The sequence below is a fragment of the Mytilus galloprovincialis genome, chromosome 7 (assembly GCF_965363235.1).
Source record: "Mytilus galloprovincialis chromosome 7, xbMytGall1.hap1.1, whole genome shotgun sequence".
NCBI classification, from domain to species: Eukaryota; Metazoa; Mollusca; class Bivalvia; order Mytilida; family Mytilidae; genus Mytilus; species Mytilus galloprovincialis.
The window spans coordinates 8,659,769-8,679,844 of record NC_134844.1 but is presented as its reverse complement, the minus strand read 5'-3'; the positions used below and the strand labels follow the sequence as shown (position 1 = coordinate 8,679,844).

Genomic DNA, 20,076 nt, shown 5'->3' with positions numbered 1-20,076 from the left:
TTTATACTGTAAAAAATGCACTCGATAAAAATCCATTGATTCGCTTCAAAAAGTTTCCTTTTGTTTTCATGTCTATATTCTTAAATTATTTGTTAGTATGAAATATTTGATGTGTTCATTAATGAATGTATATATTTTGTTTTTGTTTTGGAGAAGACGTTACTAAGTTGTAAGACTTGTGTCTGATCCTTTTGTCATTTTGAACAATAAAATATGTTTAAACTAACAACTATTGGCAAACGTGTGTCGCTAGTAGGTAGTCATGTGTACCCAACAGCATTGTTTGAATGTTGTCTAAAGATTCTCTAGTATGTGATCAAGAACGCCTACAACTATTGGTCTAAGTTTGTCTAAAGCTTCTCTGCTATGTTATCGCGTATTTCTACAACTATTGGTCTAAGTTTTTCTCAATTATGTCTGGTATGTAATCAAGTGTCCCTACAACTTTTGGCCTAATTTGTCTAAAGCTTTTATCTGGTATATAATCAAGTGTTCCTACAACTATTGGTCTAAGTTTTTCTCAAGTAGTTTGGTATGTAATCAAGTGTTGATTCCCACAAATATTGGTCAAAGTTTGTCGAAAGCTTCTCTTTGGGATGTAATCAAGTGTTCCTACAACTATTGGTCTAAGTTTGTCAAAAGCTTCTGAGTGTTCCTACACTTACTTGTATACGTTTTTCTTAAGCTATTATGGTATGTAAACAAGTGTATTCAGCAGTTATGACAACACGAAACGTAAGACTGTTTCAATCAACAGAAAGAATAAAAAGCAGCTGGCATTTGATTGACTTGATACAGGCATTTTCCGAAGAACAAAGTGTTAAAACTGGCTAGCTTAACCATTTGTATGAGAGTATTGTATAATGCTGTCATATTGAAAACTGTGGAGAAAAATCCAATAAGTCAAAAACGTAGTTATGACATGTTAATCATTTCATCAATAAATAATTAAAATTGTTTATCCCTTTTTGTTTGGATGAGGACCATGTAAATCCGTTTACCTTTCTGAGTAATATGTTTATGTGATTAACCTTAAGCTGCTTCGTTTTTATAATTACACTCGAATATCTATGGATTCTATACGTCATTCTTCTTTCCTTTCCCGACTATATTGTTATTGTATATATGACGCTTTTGTATTATAGCTAGAGATGTCATGGAAGCCTTTAGATATACCAGGCAAAATATTTGATTATGAAGTTGGTTTCTCCTCGACAGCAGGAAGTACAGCACCTGATATTATGGCGTTTGAGTCGACTAAACAACATGCTCATGTCAGGATAACTCATGCAAACATACCTGATGCCACTGAAATTTACATCATTTTAAAAACTATCAGTAAATCTAATGTAGAAGGACTGACAGTGAGACTTTGTTATATTTCATAAGTATTGTTATAGTAGATATATTACATAGTTGTTAACCTCTTAACATACATCATTTGATGGACTACGCCAGTCATTGTGTTCGTCCAAAAGACGGGTATGATATTATTCTATTCTTTAAAAAGAAATGCTTTGATATTAAGTGGCCAGCTTGATAATGCTGAGTTGAAGGATTTAAGTATTTTCTAGTTTGCCATGCAACCACTTCCTGTAGATAGTTTGACATGTCAATCAAGTCTACACAGTAACACAGGTCCATATCAGGTATTGGACATTTTTAATTGAAAGAGCTCGTATATTTAGCCAAACAGTTGTACATAGCGATGCAGGTCAAATACGGGATTGGTCTTTGTGAATTTAGAGAAGCTGTATATTGAACTTGAAACAGGAGACACAAATAATTGACAGTGATGGTTATAATTGAATGAAAATAAATACAGAAAATATCACTAAAAATAAATGTATGTACTCTATACTAGACTTAAAAGTAAAATATACATAACTACATGTAATACAAAAACACAAACGCAATACATGTACACGCAATTCAAACTGATATTAACTGGTTTTCAAACGCATTCCAAGTCTTTCAAATTATTTCTTTTAGTTTTGTTTTTAACTGTATCATGAATATAATTTCACAGTTTATTTAATTTCATGTCTATTATTTTAATGTCTGTTTATGTATAAATATTTCCCATTTGATGCTGGGCAAACAACAATCAATATTTGTTCGTGTTAAATATTTTTTTTCCAGACATTGGGACCATGTTTCATGGATACAACTCCACCAGATTTTGCTGGTTCTATAACTGTATCCCTGTCCGGAGAATATCTGGTAGCCTCCTGGGCATTAAATGCCTTCTCAGATAGTGAAGAATTGTTTGATATGGATTACCAGTTTGCTATAGGTAAATAGTAAATTAACAAATCATATTTATTATTTTTCTTCTTCAATTATATGCCCGTTGACGGTAAATTGTTATCAAAGGTACCAGGATTATAATTAAATACGCCAGACGCGCATTTCGTCTACATAATTAAGACTCACCAGTGACGTTCATATCAAAATAGTTATAAAGCCAAACCAGTACAAAGTTGAAGAGCATTGAGGAACCACAATTCAAAACAGTTGTGCCACATACGGCGAAGGTCATCTACTCCTGAGATAAGAAAATCCTTAGTTTTTCGAAAAATGCAAAAGTTTTGTAAACAGGAAATTTATAAAAATTACCATATAATTGATATTCATGTCAACACCGAAGTGCTGACTACTGGGCTGGTGATACCCTCGAGGACGAAACGTCCATCAGCAGTGGCATCGACCCAGTGGTTTAATTAAGGTACAAGGTTTATAATTTAATACGCCAGACGCTGTTTCGTCTACATAAGACTCATCAGTAACGCTGAGATTAAGATAATTATAAAGCCAAACAAGTACAAAGTTGAAGAGCATTGCGGACCAAAAATTCATAATTCAGCTTTCATTAACAATATCACTTAAATTCCTAAAATTAGAATAGACACATTGACAATGCTTTTGTTAAGGTTGTTTCGGATAAACAATGTTGTTAATTTATTCTCTAGGTCAGACACCATATGGAACAGAGATACAAAACTTTAAACCTGTAGAGGGCAGTTCAACATGTGTGTTGACCACATCCCCAACTTGTACAGCTGTTAATATAACAGATCTTGAATGGAATATGCATGGACATCATACATACTATATATCCATTAAAGTGACCAATTCAGCTGGACTGGTCAATATTCAGACATCTACTCCGTACATTCATAATGTCCAGTTACCTGCAGAGGGCGTTGTTCTTGATATTGACACTGAGGTATATAAAAATCTATATTTTAAAGCTCAAATATTGAATATGAACAATAAAATTGAGAATGGAAATGGTGAATAAGTCATAGAGATCAAAACCCGAACGAAGAGCAGATATCAACCGAAGGCCGCCAATGGATCTTCAGCGGAGCAAGACAATCCTTCACCCGGAGTCGAATCTCAGCTGGCCTCTAAATCAAAATGCGTACAAGTTCAGTTAAAATCTAATCAAAGCTGTTTTGAAATGGTCATGTTTAAAATTGATGATTTGTATTTTTAACATTCAGAAGTTAAAGTCATAAAAAGATTGAAAATTGGCACTTTTAATATGCTGTAACTGACGACAAAATGGTAGTCATATTGAATATTGACGAATTGTTTTGACGATTTTCTAATTTGCTTTTCAGAAGAAGTTGTCTTTAGAAGATTAGAAAATAGGCATAGCATGTGCCAGGTCAATCTTTAAAAGGCACATAAATGTACCATTCGTAATACAGAAATTTCAATACGACACCAATTCCTTGTTTAGTTTACTTTAGTCTCAAAAACAGGAATCAGGTAAATGTTATTTCACTAAATAATTCAAAATTTGGTGACTATGTGGAACGCATATATCCAATAGAGCTAGAGATAAAGGATACTACTGATACAGTTAAGTCGGCCTCATATCTGGACTTACATCTAGAAATTGACAATGAGGGTCGGTTGAAATCAAAACTTTACGACAAAAGAGATGATTTCAGCTTTCCAATTGTGAACTTTCCATTTCTAAGTAGCAACATTCCAGCAGCACCTTTTATACGGGGAATATATCTCCCAATTGATACGATATTCCCGTGCTTGCATTTCCTATTATGATTTTCTTGATAGAGGGTTGCTGCTCACAAGGAAGCTATTAAACCAAGAGTTCCAAATGGTGAAGTTGAAATCATCCCCTTTGTAAATTTTACGGACGCCATCACGAGTTGGTTGACCGTTATGGAAAAACCGTTTCACAAATGATATCGGATATGTTCCTTACGTTTTAACTACAATCCCCTTCCCTTTCATGAATGTGACCTACCGAATTAGACTATTTACCGGATTTGATATCACATAAGCAACACGACGGGTGCCACATGTGGAGCAGGATCTGCTAACCCTTCCGGAGCACCTGAGATCACCCCTAGTTTTTTGGTGGGGTTCGTGTTGTTTATTCTTTAGTTTTCTATGTTGTGTCGTGTGTGCTGTTGTTTGTTTATCTTTTTCATTTTCATTTTTAGCCATGGCGTTGTCAGTTTGTTTTAGATTTATGAGTTTGACTGTCCCTTTGGTATCTTTCGTCTCTCTTTTATGACGCATTTACACGATTTGATTTAGAATGTCTGTTTATGTGAAAAAAAGTAGCCGTACTCATTGTTATTATTAGATAATGTAATACATTCATTTATTAATTTCTTGTTTGTTTTTTTATATATATTTTGCAGTCTTTCTCAACAGACATTCCTTTAAAGGTATGTATACAATCTAACCTTACGTTATATATTGGAATTATCTAAAATAATTATAAAAGGATTTATTGGTGTTTTTCAATAATAAAATAAAAAAATTAAACAGTAACAATGAACAAAAGATTAATCTGTTCTATAGTTTATGAGAAGAAAGCTTCTTTTAAACCTTTTTTTAGACAGATTATCTGTTTATCACTGGCGTTAATACCTTTTCTATTTAGGACATAGAAGATACAGACTTTCAGAAAATTACAAGTAGTATGACTGCCCGCTGGTCAGGATTTGCACATCCTCATTTGGATGTAACCTACAGTATAAGTATTGGTACTACCATGGGAGGAAGTGATGTTGTGTCTCTGAAGGATGTTGGTACCAGTCTAGCTTACCAGGAAACAGGACTTTCTCTGACACCTTATCAGGTAATATTATGTATTAGTCAGTATAAGTATTGGTACTACCGTGGAAGGAATTGATGTTTTGTCTCTGAAGGATGTGGGTACCAGTTTAGCCCACCAGGAAACAGGACTGTCTCTGACACCCTGCCAGGTAATATTATGTTTTAGTCAGTATAAGTATTGGTACTACCGTGGGAGGAAGTGATGTTTTGTCTCTGAAGGATGTGTGTACCAGTCTAGCCCACCAGGAAACAGGACTGTCTCTGACACATTATCAGGTAATATATGTTTTAGTCAGTATAAGTATTGGTACAACCGTTGGAGAAAGTGATGTTATGTCTCTGAAGGATGAGGGTACCAGTCTAGCCCACCAGGAAACAGGACTGTTTCTGACACCTTATCAGGTAATATTATGTTTTAGTCAGTATAAGTATGGTACTACAATGGGAGGAAGTGATGTTGTATCTCTGAAGGATGTGGGTACCAGTTTAGCTCACCAGGAAACATGACTGTCTCTGACACCTTATCAGGTAATATAATGTTTAAGTCGGTATAAGTATTGGTACTACAATGGGAGGAAGAAAGTGATGTTGTATCTCTGAAGGATGTGGGTACCAGTCTAGCTCATCAGGAAACAGGACGGTCTCTGACACCTTATCAGGTAATATTATGTTTTAGTCAGTATAAGTTTTGGTACTACCGTTGGAGGAAGTGATGATGTATCTCTGAAGGATGTGGGTACCATTCTAGATCACCTGGCCTTGAAGGCATAAAACTTTGCTCAGTGCTCGGAGCACAAAAATCATGCTCGAAACATGAAATCCACCAATTTGATTGGTTGATTTTCGAGTTTAAGTACAAAAATCATGCTCGAAAGTTATATGACAGTTAGGCCAGGAAACAGGACTGTCTCTGACACCTTTAAGGTAATATTATGTTTTAGTCAGTATAAGTTTTGGTACCACAATTGGAGGGAGTATTGTTGTATCTCTGAAGGATGTGGGTACCAGTCTAGCTCACAAGGAAACAGGACTTTCTCTGACAACTTACTTGTAGTCAGCTAAACAAGGCTTCGAAATGACAAATGCAAAACTATTCATAACGTGAAAAAAAACCAAGCACTAAATTACATAATTTTTTTTTCAAAGTGATTCTAATGTATATAATTTTTTTAACTTTTTTTAACATACAGTGTCAACATACAGTGTCAAAGTTAAACATATTCAGGAAAAAAACGTGATAAGGTGATATGAAAAAAAAACTTGTTGTGTACTATGCCAAAACTATGAGATAGATATTTTACAAGGTAACAGCGGTAGTTCATCTTATTTGAGGTATATTCTTATCATGTTTGTTTCTGTATTTTTGTAGACATATTACTTCACTGTAACAGCTATTAGTTCTGCAGGTAACACAAATGTATCTTCTGATGGTGTTACCATGGTAACAGAAGGCGATGTCCTGTCAGGAGTTGTTATTAGTGATGGAGTTCCCTGTAATATGACTGGTGAGTAGTTTTCTTGATTAGTGATACTTAAAGATAAACAAGACTCTTTGACTTTGAGGAATGCACACGAAAAGAGTTTACATAACAATAATGACTATAGACCAATCTAGAGTTGTATTAATGAATGATTTACACCGGTTGACCCTATGATATGTAATCGGCATAAATGATATCGTTGAGAAAATAGACCTTACAGTGACTTATTTTAAACATGCACATTGTGACATGTGACGTGAACAAGAAAGTGCACGAATTAAAAGTTGTTTTAGGTTCAGAGTTTAGGTATACGTATACATGAGATTTCTATGAGTAATAAAACAAAACGTCAATGATACATCAGTCAATGCTGTTTTCAACAACGTCTAAGTTCTTTACTCCTGCATTTTCCACTCTATGAAATGTATTTTGTACAGGCATTGTCGAGTTTTCCTGTCAGATACATCATACTTCAAAAGTGTTCGTTCTTAAAACTCATTTGGTTGATTTTAAAATAGGTCAAGTGGTCAAAATCTTGGATTATTTTGTTGTGGTTGACTGGTATATATACATATATATATAGGGTAAAAATTATTTGTTCGAAAAAAAGCTTGGAAAAAATATTCAAAGAAAAATATATGATAATAATTCAACTTTTATTTTATTTTGTCATTGTTTTTTTTAATCTTCAGTAGTTAACATGTTTGTTGTCTTTTGTAGATCTAATTGTCGACCATCATGAAGAGGTATGTCATTTAGTTAACATTAACGATCAATTAGTGGAAGCTATGATATTTAGTTATTTCCTTCCTATATAAGTAAATTTATTAAAAGACACAAATTTAATTGTTCAATTGCATTCTTTTGTGCTAAGACATCCCTACCCTTATAACTTATAGTTTAGTAGTTCTTTTTTTATGGTATTATGTGTTTAACAGGATAACAGAATAAACTGTGCAGATGAACCAGATGTCCAGTTGTCACTGAATTCCCTGAAGGCCTACTGGTCAGTACCAGACAATATAAAACCTTACACAACAGATGCCTTTATTGCTGTGGAACAAAGATCACCAGTTGGAAGTAGGTTCATTTATAGTTGATAACCGTATAACTGATTTACAAAAGTTTTCTCTCATCATTACTAGTTGTGGAATCCAAATTGGAATACTTTAAACTTAGTTTGCCGGTAATTTATGTTGTTAGTCAGAACTAACGTGTTCATTAGATTATGATTGCCAATAAATACTATGCTATTGAAGATCAATGAACTAAATTGACCTTTTCAATTTCTAATTAATAAGAAGTTAATCATGAGCTCTGTAAAGTAAGAGAAATAGTTGATATTTACAATGAATCATAGATCAAATTCATTCTTCCAGAGTATGTTCATTTGTGTGTATATGTCTTTTGATGGCGTTAAGACATTTCAATTGATATTTTATAGTGTGTCCTTCTATTTTGGGAGTTTACACAATTGTTTTATGTAAGGGTGAATGTTGATACCTACTAAAACGTTTAAACCTATGCATTTGTTTGCATCTGTCCGAAGTCAGTAACCTGATGTTCAGTAGGTGTCGTTTGTCGATGTGGTTGATAGATGTTTGTTGTTTCTTGTTTTTATGCTCCAACTACGATAGTAGAAGGACATTATGTTTTCTGGTCTGTGCGTCCGGCCGTCTGTTCGTCCGTCCGTTCGTCCCGCTTCAGGTTAAAGTTTTTGGTCAAGGTAGTTTTTGATGAAGTTGAAGTCCAATCAACTTGAAACTTAGTACACATGTTCCCTATGATACTATCTTTCTAACTTTAATGCCAAATTAAATTTTTTTCCCAATTATATGGTTCACTGAACATAGAAAATGATGGTGCAAGTTTCAGGTTAAAGGTTTTGGTCCAGGTAGTTTTGGATGAATTTGAAGTCCAATCAAGTTGAAACATAGTATACATATTCCCTATGATAAGATCTTTTTTACCCTCATTTCATGGTCCATTAAACATAGAAAATGATAGTGCAATTTGGGCATCCGTGTACTATGGATAACATTCTTGTTATAAACATTAGACCGTTGGTTTTTCCGTATGAATGGTTTTACACCAGTCAATTTTTGGGGGCCCTTAATAGCTAGCTGTTCGAGCTAATACCCCGTGTTAAAGACCTATAATGGTTGATATTTTACAAATTGTGTCTTAGATGGAGAATTGTCTCATACCACATCTTTTCATATATATGTAAAAATAAGGCAACACCATATCACTTTCTTGTTATATGGAAAAAACCTTTGGAAACAAAATGTATACCATTATTTCAATATTTACCAAGGCTCATCTATTTCAGACATATGGACAATTTTTCGTGATTATATACATGTATCAACAGTTCTTGACATCAGCATAGACGATTTGGTACTGAGTCCAGGTATGAAGTATCGTTTATCTCTGAAACTATGTGCCAGGACATTCTGTTTCTCTCCAGTCAGTACAGATGGTGTCATGGTGATGGCTAATCCTCCAGTCACAGGGGACATAACTGTGGAACATCAAAACACCACAGTAACTGGTGTGGCGGAGAAGGTTTGTATACAGAAAAAAATATTTTCTATAATTTTGAAATTTAAGAAAGTAAATCAAGTATTTTATTTGGCTGTTGATTTTTTTTAACTTAAATTTTATGCAGATTAAATATTTACCCTTCCTGAGCGGAATATATTTCTTAATCCTGTGGAAGAAAATATGATTGTATGAGAGAATCAATTTCTGACCCAGCATTATATTTTCTGACTTTGGACTAGTTCATGTAGCTTTTACCTCTGCTTATAACAAAAAGGTACATTGTTTTACTATGGTCAAAAACGCATTCATTCAGGAATTTCAAAAACTAATTTCGGACATCTAAAGCTAAACGATGAAAATATTTGCAGTTGTTGGTAAGCAAAAAGGTAACACATTCAGATTTTTATTTATTTTTTAAGTAGTTTGTTCTTACATTGTAAGCAACATAACGATTATAAACACTTCTTTTTTTTCTGTGTTCATATAATGTTCATTATTGGCATATTTTTTCCGGTTATTTACACTTTTAAGAGTTGATAAACATATATTAAGTCTTGAAAGTTTAGTAACAGGCTATAAAATTGAAGATGAAGCTTATTTTGGTAAGAACTATCTCTTAACTTATCTTTAATTTTCTTTTAAATTCTCCCTCGCCCTGCTCGTCCGAATTTAAAGCATTTAATTTCTAATTCAATAGGCTATAAACAAGACAAACACAGATATAGGATTAGTTGCTCGCAGTAACATCTTATTTTCTCTTGCGATACAATATTTTATTTTACTGAATTGTACATATTTCTTCAATCGAAACATTATATAAACACATGACATATAACATTGTTCCTCTTTCGCATCGTTTCTTTTCCCCCGGCTAATGCCTCCAACGCCTGTACGTACAATAAACATAGCAGCAACTGCACATATACCTATGTGACCAACTTCAATCCGACGTAACTGCGAGCACCTTCGATACTAATACATTTAAATCCCAAACTTTATATAGTACCTTTAAACCCCACCCATAAAAACCGCCAAAACTTTCCTCGTGCCTCCTGCACTTGTTACTCTACGTTAAGTTAATCAATGAATTTGTTTGGTTTAAAAAAGTTTAATATTTTCCCTGGAGAAAATAACATTATTTTTACTTCAGTTGATAGTATCGTTTGATAAGTTTTATGATCCTGATATTGAGGACACAACAGAGAAATATAGCGCCATCTGGAAATATGAGTATGCAGTAACAGACAACTCTGTCAAAGGGAAGACATATACCACATGGACTAACTTAAACACATTTACAACAAATGGAAATAGGGTAAGGCAATATAACAGCAAGTCCATACAAGATAACTACATGCATGGAAAAGTCCATATTACAAATAGTTTATCAAAAGTAATGCCGGAAATAAACACTTCAGAGTAAAAATTTACTTTAAATAACAAGTATTTATTTTTTTTAATAATTTTTGCCCTAGTAAGTTACCCTGCAGAAAAACTCATCCGAGATACCAGGCTTATAATGTGTTGCACCTGACTTTCAGCATAGCATAAATAAAACAAAAAATATATAATTAATTCGGCTTAGGCACCATATTCTTCCGGAAAGAAAAAAGCAACTTTTCAAATAACTTAACACAAGTAATATTTTAAAACAGTAAATTTACGGAAAATGAACATAGTACCTCTTCAAATTTAAATATAAATGGTATTTTATGTCAACAAAGTGTTGCTCTGGGCTGTTGATACCCTTTGGTACGAAATGTCCGTTTTCGGGCGTCAAACCCAGTCTCAGTATACAAATTATCTTAGTCCCATCTTTATATTTATTTCAGGTTTGAAATGAATAGGAAAAATCAAAAAAAGAAGTAGATGTTTGCTTATTGTAAAATAGTCTACATCAATAAAAATGACTGGAAAACAAGTTTTGAATTTCAGATTAATTTTGAAATGGTATTAACAGGAGAGATGGACTTTTCTCGTTGTAAAAGGTTTTCTATCAGAGGATACGACCAAGTTAGACTGCACTCCATTGTATCCACAGAAATCAAAGATTGCAAAGCATTTAATCCAGTCCTTATCAACCCCTATATTGTGATAGATGCTGTAGGAGCTGCCAGTGCAACAGGTCAGTTTATCTTTATTACTTTAATTGTAAAAAAATATCTTGGCGTATTTGAAATCAGTGCATTTTGATGCTTTATTTCACTCATTCTACGGCTTTTAAATACATATGCATGTATACAAATGTTATGTTTTCTAATAGAAATATTTGAATACTGTTTACATTCACAAAAACATTTCTTGCATGTTCTTGAAAATAAACATTTACTAAAAAAAAAAATCGTTGGATAGTTTATTGTCCACCTTATTTTTGAAGACCCAGTAGTTGGCAGTTTTTTTTTTTTTTTTATCAAAATATCATTTATGATGATATTGTCAGGTAATGATATTTTGATTTAATGTAGGACCATTTCAAAAACAAATTAGGAAATGAAATATGTTGTTTATACAAAAATGGATGAATATACCACAGGGATTAGGTCGAAAACAAACTGCAGTGCCCTGGTGAAAACTACAAACAAACTTGTTTACATACAAACAAAAATTAGAGAAACACAACACAGAAAAAATAAAGTCTGAACAACATGAGGGTGTTGATGCAGCGCTCTCTTGACACAAAGAATTAAGAAATAACTTTGTATGAGCTGAATTATTGTTAACATAACTTCTGTCTTATTTACTTTTTAGAGGGAATAGGCATGCCAATTTATCTGGAAGAGAATGATAGGTGGAAGCCAGCAGACGAGGATTATACACCATACAAGAATCTTATTTCAGCCGTGTGGCCTACGCTGCGTCACGGAAAGAACACCAATTACAAATACGCCATCATAGATGCCAGGAACGTGGATGTTACAACGTACTACAAAAAAGTTGGTCAGCTGAACTTGGTAGATCCATGTATACCTGATGCTATCAGATGTGGGGAAACTCGTAAGTGGTGCCTCTCTTTGTACCATGTTTTAACTAGAACAAAGTTATAGGAGATACTTCTAAATTTTCGGTCTTTGGGTAAGTCTCTCTGATATATTTGTTTTATTTTTATAAATTCAAACCGGTTCGAAAATCAATGAATAAAATAGATTCATGAATATTATGAATTTAACTGAACAGTTTGTTAATATCACCACTAATTTCAATATAGATAGAGAATTTATGAATGAGGAGTTCACACACAATGAACTGGTCCATGGTACAAGATACACAGTGTGTATATATGCTCCACAGACTGCTATCGTGAATGAAGACTGGATACTACAATTACCAGCTGTCAGTGCATGTAGTGATGGAATCATCGTAGATCTAACTCCCCCTACCGCTGGAAGGTTGTGGATTGGTCATAATATAAATACAATCTACCAGGTATGCATTCATCCTCCTAAACCTTTTATTTCTTCTTGTTCCAATAAGATGCATTACTGGACAATAATTTTAAATTTCTCTTCACAACTTGTGTTTTGAAATGGCTTTGATAATAAATCACTCCTCAATTGCAGTTGTTACCAAGAAAAACGTAATTTCTCAATTTACAGCAATACTTGAAAATCTTTTTAATTTTATCATCGTAACATTTGTTTATTTAAGTATGATAGACTGAATCAACTTTGCTTAAATCAATATATGCATAAAAAGTAAATTCACAAAAATACTGAACTCCAAGGGAAATTCAAAACGAAAAGTTCCTATTCAAATAGCAAAATCGAATGATAAAACACATCAAACGAATGGACAAAAACTGTCATATTCCTAACTTGGTACAGGCATTTTAAAATGTAGAAAATGGTGGATTGAACCTGGTTTTATGGCGCTAAACCTGTCACATGTATGATAGTTGCATCAGATTCCACTATATGTACAACGATGCGTGAACAAAACAGACGTAATAGGTAAAATAGTCACAATATTGGTACAGCAGTCATCACTGTGTCACTATCTCAAATCAAACAAATATTTAACAAAAAAGAACAAACAGCATCTATCAAATTTAAAGACCACATGCATTGCTACGCGAGTTTGCCGTCATTAAATGTAAACGTCATATATGAAGAAATATAAAATATTTTTATCGTTCAATGTTTTTTCAAAAACAATTTACCAGTAAGATCCGAGAAACAATTTTAAAAAAAATAAAAAAAATGAATGATCATTCTATGTGTGATATAATATATTTTATCTGTCAGAATCGGTACTCAATATTACAATTTCTAAAGCAAAGCCTGTTGTTTGAAACATTTCTCCATATTTATATGTAATTAACGGAAAAAAGTGCCTATGAAAGGCAAAAGCCCTGTAAAAGATCCTGAAACATCAATACATTAACTAAACTATATCATAATGGCAACCACTCATTCTTTGACCGCCGCATCTGTTCACAAGCTTGATACAGGTTTAATTTTGTCTGTCATGATCTGAAAATACCACATGGAAAACCACCTCTACTTGACCTTTGAATACACTTGGGTCTTTTCAAGTAAACTGATAAATGGATAGTTTTGAAACTTTTTCAAGCTGATACCAAGTGTCTAAGAATAAATTTTTCTATGCTAACTAACAAAAACAAAGCCGTCATAAATTTGACATGATCAACAATTATTCACACTACACTCTTCTCACCACCGTATCAAGTAGTCAATTGTGGTTTAGGTTTTGCAAATTTGAGTAAGACTGGTTTTATTTTAGACATCTGATTCAGACATGTATGTAAACTGGGACAATTTCCAAGATGTGGAAGAATTTAACAATGGACCACATCCATCTGGAATTAAAGAATATATTCTAGGAATTGGTGAGAAAAGCACATTACCTGAATAATCTGATTTTGTTTACAATGCAGTAAATGTAATACGTTTCAGTGCGTATAAAAGTATTAAGTGAATGATTTTTTTTATTTAAACCATTAAGTATAGGTACAAATACATAGGGAGTGAATTATGAAACATTTTTTTGTTTTTTTCATTCTTTACATTGTGAATTAGTGCACGTTTGAAAATAACCATCCTATTTTTCCACCAATCATTTCTAAAATTTGTGGAATTATATTTCCATGAGAATATCTAGTTTTCCTTATTTTGTGTCCCTATTATGTATATACCAAGTATTTCAAGCAGGTTTATAATGTGTTGCCTGATTTATTGTTACGTTACACATCTCGTTTTGTATAATGTATATGTGTTTTACCAGGTTCGTCTAGTGGGGGTAACGATGTTGTTGCTTTTGAGAATGTTGGAGTGTTACAACATAAAGCCTTACACCAACTGATTTTGCAGAACGGTTACAAGTATTATGCTACTCTAAAAGGTTAGTAGAATGTAAACGGCTTCAAAGTTTATACTGAAATATTAATAACTAAAGCTGAGCCATTTTGTGCTAAACAAAGATATAAAATTATGAAATTATATTTCTAGTGCTAAAACATATTTAATTAAAAAACTTTAACACTGGCTAATCAACTAAAACGTTATTTTGACCTGTAAATGCATTTCCATTGTTGTGTTCTTTGTTTTCTGTTTCATAATTGTTATTTCGATAGCCAAAATATAAACCTCAATTCTGTTTTTAATATGCTTAAATTTTGGATGTATTGATGCTAACCATTAGGATAATTGCTTAAAAGTTTAATCCAACAATATTGCTTTGACTATGTAGTTTTTTGCTTCTCTTCTATAGTTAAACTTTGCAAAATTTTATATTCATGTGTATTGAAGGCAAGCAGATTTTATCCATAATTTTTATCATTGATAGAATATTATGTTGTTTCTGATATTGTAGCTGTTGATTTTGCTAACAGAGAAACAGAAGTTGTTTCAGAGCCAGTTCTCATAGATACAACTCCACCAGTAACTAGTAATAATCCGATAATTATAACCAACAGACATATTACATCAACAACAGAAATAGATCCATGGTAAATTTAGTTAATTAAAGTCAAATATTTAATTATTACATGCAGGAATGTAACATATATCAGTGGTTAATTAAGATAGGATAAAAGGTTAATTATAAAGAGCTGCTATATTAAAAAGATCCGTGGTAAATATATTTAGGGTCAAAGCTGACTAAACCAGTATAATCTACAAATTTCTACATAAAGAAATGACTGAATCACATCAGAAAATAAAAGTTGTTTACGGAATTTGATGCGACTGTCATATTTCTTATCCCAGGCATAGATTACCTCAGTCGTATTTGGCACTACGTTTTGGAATTTTGGATCCTCAATGTTCTTTAATTTTGTACTTGTTTGGCTTTATTAATGTTTTGATATGAGCATCACTGATGAGTCTTATGTAGACGAAACGCGCGTCTGGCGTACTAAGTTATAATCCTGTTACCTTTGATAACTATATAAGTGAGAGGTTTAGCGCTATAAAAGCAGATGCAATTCAATTGAAAATACCTGTAACAAGACCGGAATATGACAGTTGTTGTCCATTCATTTGAAATGGTTTGTTATTGATCTTGCCATTTGACTAGGGAGTTTACGTTTGAATTTTTCTCGACTTCAGTATTTTTGTGATTTTCCTTTTTTTCATTCCTCGGATGTGTTTTTGCGATTTGATACAAGAATTTCCTTTTAAAAACTTATTGGAGTTTTGTGATTTTATTTTTCATAAAAAGCAGGCATTTTAGATAGATCTGTTAAAAGTTTAGCTATAGTCTAAGTTTATTTATAACAATCAGACATATGACATAGATCCTTAGTTATTTCGAGTAAATGAATGTTTGCCTTATTACAATCACAACATAAATAGATCTGTTCTTAGTCCAGGTAGTGTCATAGATTAATTATTATCAACACGTATGTGACGCGAAAAACAGAACTAAATATGGTGAATTTAGTAAAGGTTAAAGTATCAATGTTTTGTTAAACCTTTGATATACAAATGTATCTATCAAAAATACTTTTACAAATCTCCTATTAAGTCAAACCATCATAAATAATGTTTCTATACTTTGTTATTGTTAGCAAATAGTTCTTTTCTATGTATGTGGACGTTTGGTTTTGTAGCAGTTCGGTGTTCTCTCATACCAATGTATCAATACGTCATTTATCATGTCTTACAATGGCAGTTGTTATTAAATAGTTCGTTTCTATGTTTGTTTTTGTGGCAGTTCGGTGTTCTCTCATACCAATGTATCAATACGTCATTTATCATGTCTTACAATGGCAGTTGTTATTAAATATTTCGTTTCTATGTTTGTTTTTGTGGCAGTTCGGTGTTCTCTCATACCAATGTATCAATACGTCATTTATCATGTCTTACAATGGCAGTTGTTATTAAATATTTCGTTTCTATGTTTGTTTTTGTGGCAGTTCGGTGTTCTCTCATACCAATGTATCAATACGTCATTTATCATGTCTTACAATGGCAGTTGTTATTAAATAGTTCGTTTCTATGTTTGTTTTTGTGGCAGTTCGGTGTTCTCTCATACCAATGTATCAATACGTCATTTATCATGTCTTACAATGGCAGTTGTTATTAAATAGTTCGTTTCTATGTTTGTTTTTGTGGCAGTTCGGTGTTCTCTCATACCAATGTATCAATACGTCATTTATCATGTCTTACAATGGCAGTTGTTATTAAATAGTTCGTTTCTATGTTTGTTTTTGTGGCAGTTCGGTGTTCTCTCATACCAATGTATCAATACGTCATTTATCATGTCTTACAATGGCAGTTGTTATTAAATAGTTCGTTTCTATGTTTGTTTTTGTGGCAGTTCGGTGTTCTCTCATACCAATGTATCAATACGTCATTTATCATGTCTTACAATGGCAGTTGTTATTAAATAGTTCGTTTCTATGTTTGTTTTTGTGGCAGTTCGGTGTTCTCTCATACCAATGTATCAATACGTCATTTATCATGTCTTACAATGGCAGTTGTTATTTAATAGTTCGTTTCTATGTTTGTTTTTGTGGCAGTTCGGTGTTCTCTCATACCAATGTATCAATACGTCATTTATCATGTCTTACAATGGCAGTTGTTATTAAATAGTTCGTTTCTATGTTTGTTTTTGTGGCAGTTCGGTGTTCTCTCATACCAATGTATCAATACGTCATTTATCATGTCTTACAATGGCAGTTGTTATTTAATAGTTCGTTTCTATGTTTGTTTTTGTGGCAGTTCGGTGTTCTCTCATACCAATGTATCAATACGTCATTTATCATGTCTTACAATGGCAGTTGTTATTAAATATTTCGTTTCTATGTTTGTTTTTGTGGCAGTTCGGTGTTCTCTCATACCAATGTATCAATACGTCATTTATCATGTCTTACAATGGCAGTTGTTATTAAATAGTTCGTTTCTATGTTTGTTTTTGTGGCAGTTCGGTGTTCTCTCATACCAATGTATCAATACGTCATTTATCATGTCTTACAATGGCAGTTGTTATTAAATAGTTCGTTTCTATGTTTGTTTTTGTGGCAGTTCGGTGTTCTCTCATACCAATGTATCAATACGTCATTTATCATGTCTTACAATGGCAGTTGTTATTAAATATTTCGTTTCTATGTTTGTTTTTGTGGCAGTTCGGTGTTCTCTCATACCAATGTATCAATACGTCATTTATCATGTCTTACAATGGCAGTTGTTATTAAATAGTTCGTTTCTATGTTTGTTTTTGTGGCAGTTCGGTGTTCTCTCATACCAATGTATCAATACGTCATTTATCATGTCTTACAATGGCAGTTGTTATTAAATATTTCGTTTCTATGTTTGTTTTTGTGGCAGTTCGGTGTTCTCTCATACCAATGTATCAATACGTCATTTATCATGTCTTACAATGGCAGTTGTTATTAAATATTTCGTTTATATGTTTGTTTTTGTAGCAGTTCAGTGTTTCTGCTGTTCCGTTGTTTTCCTCGTATAGTTGATGTATTTCCCTCGGTTTTTGGTTTGTGACCCAGATTTGTGTTTGCTTAATCAATGTATGACTATTGAACAGCGATATACTACTGTCTCATTTATTTGCACTTTAGTTGGAAGAATGTGTTTCTTGACTTGGAGTCTGGTATAGATTATTACATGTGGTCAGTTGGATCAGAGCCAGGATATACAGATATGAAGTCTTACTTGAAAGTTGTTGATGAGGAATGTGGAAGGACAGATAAAAATAAACCTTTAGATCTCAAGGATGGACATTTTTACTATATTAATGTCAGAGTAAGTCAGATAGAGAGACAAACATAATCCTTTCGATATCAAGGATATTCACTTTTGCTATATGGGAAATGTGTCAAAGAGACAACAACCCGACCATGCATAGAACAGACAACAACAGAAGGTCACAAAGTAACTTTACTTATAGTCTACACAGAAATTTTATTTTCCAGAGAAAATGTGTAAACTTCAACCATTCGAAAGTTGTTAAATAGATGAAAATGGATCTGGTTTGAAATGAGTGCATGAACAATTTTTAGAATTTCTAAATTAAATTTCATTTACGATTCAGTAAAGGTTTGAATAAAATATTTTTAAAAAGAAATATTGGGATTTAATAAGTTCACTTGTTAGTTCCTATACTTGTCATTAAACATAATTTGTATATATAAGAAATTCAATCTGTATAGCTATTTTAAACTATTATGTATATTTATCTAGGCTTTCAACAAGGCAGGATTATCATCATTAGCTACATCCTGGGCTTTTCAAGTGGACACAACTCCCCCTACACCTGGTCATGTGTATGATGGAGATAAAAGTCAGCTGACAGGAAGTGTCAAGGACATTGACTACCAGACAGAGACCAAAGTTCTACATGCGTACTGGGAAGGTTTCCATGAGTCTCACTCTACCATTAAAGATTACTATGTTTCTATTGGGACCTGTCAACAGTGTGAAGATATTTTACAGGCACAGGCTATAGGAATTACTTATGGTATATTAAGGCCTTCATTCAATTCACCATAGCTTTATACGAGTTGTAGGTTCAATAAGAACAAATCATCTACGTGAAGAATATTTATTGCAATTAAAGTTTAAATTAAATAGTGTTATATTAATATTAATGATAAACATATTATAAGTTGCAAGGAATTTTGTTCTATAGAAGGATTCAATTGTTATATTACAAATAGATAAACAGCATTTATCACATTTCCACACCAAAGCATTTGCTTATATAAAAGAAGATACATGAATACAAAGAGAACACAATGAAAAGGAAATAAAATGATTAAAGTATAAATTATTAAGCAAAATGTACTGATTTATGTTATTGCATTTAAAAACATCTACTTCGATACCGAAGCGATACAGTACACGATATTTATTATGTGTACCATTTCATATGTCTAACTCATATACATTTTACTTCAGAATTTACATTAGAAAATATCCACCTTGGTACAGGACTGAGATACTACACCACAGTGACGGCATGTAACACAGCAGACATGTGTACCACCGTAACATCAGATGGTGTTATCATAGACAACAGTGCCCCTGTAGCTGGTAAAGTTCAGGATGGAACTGGATTCATTGACACAGAATACCAGTCTATGTCGTAAGATTGATGCTATTCGATAAAGCTGCTAATAATATTATTATTGTTTGACGTAAATTTTACATAGAGGTTCTGAAAAAAGAAATCACCAATTCACCAACATTCCAACTGACTCCATGATCAGAAAACGACATCTGTAACAAACATAAACTTTTAGCTACCGCTTTACAAGCAGAACCAAATAAAATGAAAGTCCCAACTATGTATTGGCTTTCGAAGCTACACAAAACACCTTACAAATATAGATTTATTTCGTCTTCAAGCCATTGTTCCACTACTAAAGTGTCTATTCTTCTTACCAGCACAAACCTAATAATAAATTGTTCGAATAAGGCATTCGAAAAAAGTGGAATTAATTACTTTTGGAGTGTCAAGA

General features: G+C 32.8%; 1 protein-coding gene across 1 annotated transcript in view; it reads left to right on the top strand.

Moving 5' to 3' along the window:
* The window catches only part of LOC143084108 (uncharacterized), a 66,167-nt gene that overhangs the window by 23,525 nt on the left and 22,566 nt on the right, over nt 1-20,076 (top strand). The window contains exons 10-27 of the mRNA XM_076260515.1: nt 1,146-1,364; nt 2,143-2,296; nt 2,973-3,229; nt 4,934-5,131; nt 6,479-6,614; nt 7,311-7,336; nt 7,529-7,670; nt 8,923-9,158; nt 10,288-10,452; nt 11,073-11,262; nt 11,886-12,131; nt 12,343-12,560; nt 13,878-13,983; nt 14,379-14,495; nt 14,967-15,102; nt 18,175-18,358; nt 18,797-19,073; nt 19,514-19,700. Of these exons, the coding sequence (XP_076116630.1) occupies nt 1,146-1,364; nt 2,143-2,296; nt 2,973-3,229; nt 4,934-5,131; nt 6,479-6,614; nt 7,311-7,336; nt 7,529-7,670; nt 8,923-9,158; nt 10,288-10,452; nt 11,073-11,262; nt 11,886-12,131; nt 12,343-12,560; nt 13,878-13,983; nt 14,379-14,495; nt 14,967-15,102; nt 18,175-18,358; nt 18,797-19,073; nt 19,514-19,700 (3,194 nt within the window). The remainder of the gene's footprint in view (nt 1-1,145; nt 1,365-2,142; nt 2,297-2,972; nt 3,230-4,933; nt 5,132-6,478; nt 6,615-7,310; nt 7,337-7,528; nt 7,671-8,922; nt 9,159-10,287; nt 10,453-11,072; nt 11,263-11,885; nt 12,132-12,342; nt 12,561-13,877; nt 13,984-14,378; nt 14,496-14,966; nt 15,103-18,174; nt 18,359-18,796; nt 19,074-19,513; nt 19,701-20,076) is intronic.